This window comes from Mandrillus leucophaeus, unplaced genomic scaffold (genome assembly GCF_000951045.1).
Source record: "Mandrillus leucophaeus isolate KB7577 unplaced genomic scaffold, Mleu.le_1.0 Scaffold8, whole genome shotgun sequence".
NCBI lineage: Eukaryota > Metazoa > Chordata > Mammalia > Primates > Cercopithecidae > Mandrillus > Mandrillus leucophaeus.
The window spans coordinates 2,652,854-2,654,339 of record NW_012108696.1 but is presented as its reverse complement, the minus strand read 5'-3'; the positions used below and the strand labels follow the sequence as shown (position 1 = coordinate 2,654,339).

The 1,486-nt window shown below is 57.1% G+C and overlaps 1 protein-coding gene across 1 annotated transcript in view; it reads right to left on the bottom strand.

The window, feature by feature from the left end:
- UHRF1 (ubiquitin-like with PHD and ring finger domains 1) overlaps positions 1-1,486 on the bottom strand; it is a 79,418-nt gene that overhangs the window by 47,109 nt on the left and 30,823 nt on the right. Inside the window, exon 5 of the mRNA XM_011967373.1 lies at positions 1,006-1,221. Within this exon, the coding sequence (XP_011822763.1) occupies positions 1,006-1,221 (216 nt within the window). The remainder of the gene's footprint in view (positions 1-1,005; positions 1,222-1,486) is intronic.

Below are 1,486 nucleotides of genomic sequence, written 5' to 3'. Positions count from 1 at the left end.
AGTTTTTCTGCAAAGGGTCAGACAGGAAGGATTTTCAGCTTTGTAGGCCACATAGTCTCTGTTGCAACTATGCAACTCTGACCTTGTAACACAAAAGCAACCACAGGTAGTAAGATAAAAATGGGCGTGACTGTGTCCCAATAAAATTTTATTTGTCAAAGCAGGCAGAGGACCACAGCGGGCCTGTGGACTGCAGTTTGCTGACTCCTAAGCAGTGTGGTTTTGTAAATATGGTTATGAACAGAATGCCCCCAGAAAGTTGGTAACAGTGATGTCGCCAAAAAGGGGAACTGGGTGACCAGGCAGAGGAGGGGGAATCTTCATGTGTGGTCTTGGGTACTTTCTGAATTTTGACCCTGTGAATGGTACCTATTCACCAAATTTGAAACAAACAAAAGAGAAAAAGCTTGAGGCCGGGCGTAGTGGCTCACGCCTGTAATCCCAGCACTTTGGGAGGACGAGGTGGGGGGATCACAAAGTCAAGAAATCAAGACCATCCTGGTTAACACGGTGAAACCCCGTCTCTACTAAAGATACAAAACAATGAGCCGGGCGAGGTGGCGGGCGCCTGTAGTCCCAGCTACTCGGGAGGCTGAGGCAGGAGAATGGCGTGAACCCAGGAGGAGGAGCTTGCAGTGAGCTGAGATTGTGCCACTGTGCTCCAGCCTGGGCAAGAGAGTGAGACTCTGCCTCAAAAAACAACAACAACAACAACATCCAAAAAAAACGAGAAAAAGGAAGCTTGACAACTCTGCCTGTCAGGGCCCAGCCGTCAGAGACGGTCCCGTGGGCAGAGGCACTCAGGGGCGCAAGGTGGTCGGTCTTAGAAAGATGCTTAGCAGTGAGCAAGAGCAGACCCGAGAGGGGAAGCAGGAAGGCCAGGCCGGAGCACACACAGCCTGGCTGGACGGCTTCAGAGCTAGTCCGGGGGCCCCGGGAGGGGCTGGGTGGCCGGAAAGGGAGGAAAGGAGAGAGGGAGGACTCGCCCCAAGATGCGAGGCTCACCCGAGCACCACGTTGGCGTAGAGTTCCCGCGCCGTCCTGGTCTCACGCTTCCTGGAGATCTCCGCGTCGTACCAGAAGCCCCGCTCCTTGGGGTTGTCGGGGTTGTAGTTGAGCATGACCACCTGGCCCACCTCCAGGTCCTGCCACTTGATGATGGTGCGGGCGCGAGCTCGGACGTCCCTGGAGTTCATCTGGACCACGCCGTTCTCCGGGTAGCTGGGAGGAAAGCCCCGGCCTTAGACCCCGTGGTAAGACCAAACCTCGTTCCCTCCATGGGAAACAAGCCAAAGTGGGGCCGGCCCCTCCCGACAGTGTGCAGAGGTCCCCCCGCGCAACAGTGTGCAGCGGTCCCTCCCGACAGTGTGCAGAGACCCCCCCGACAGTGTGCAGAGGCCCCCCCCCCCAGTGTGCATTGGCCCCTCCCGACAGTGTGCAGAGGCCCCCCCGACAGTGTGCAGAGGCCCCTCCCGACAGTGTGCAG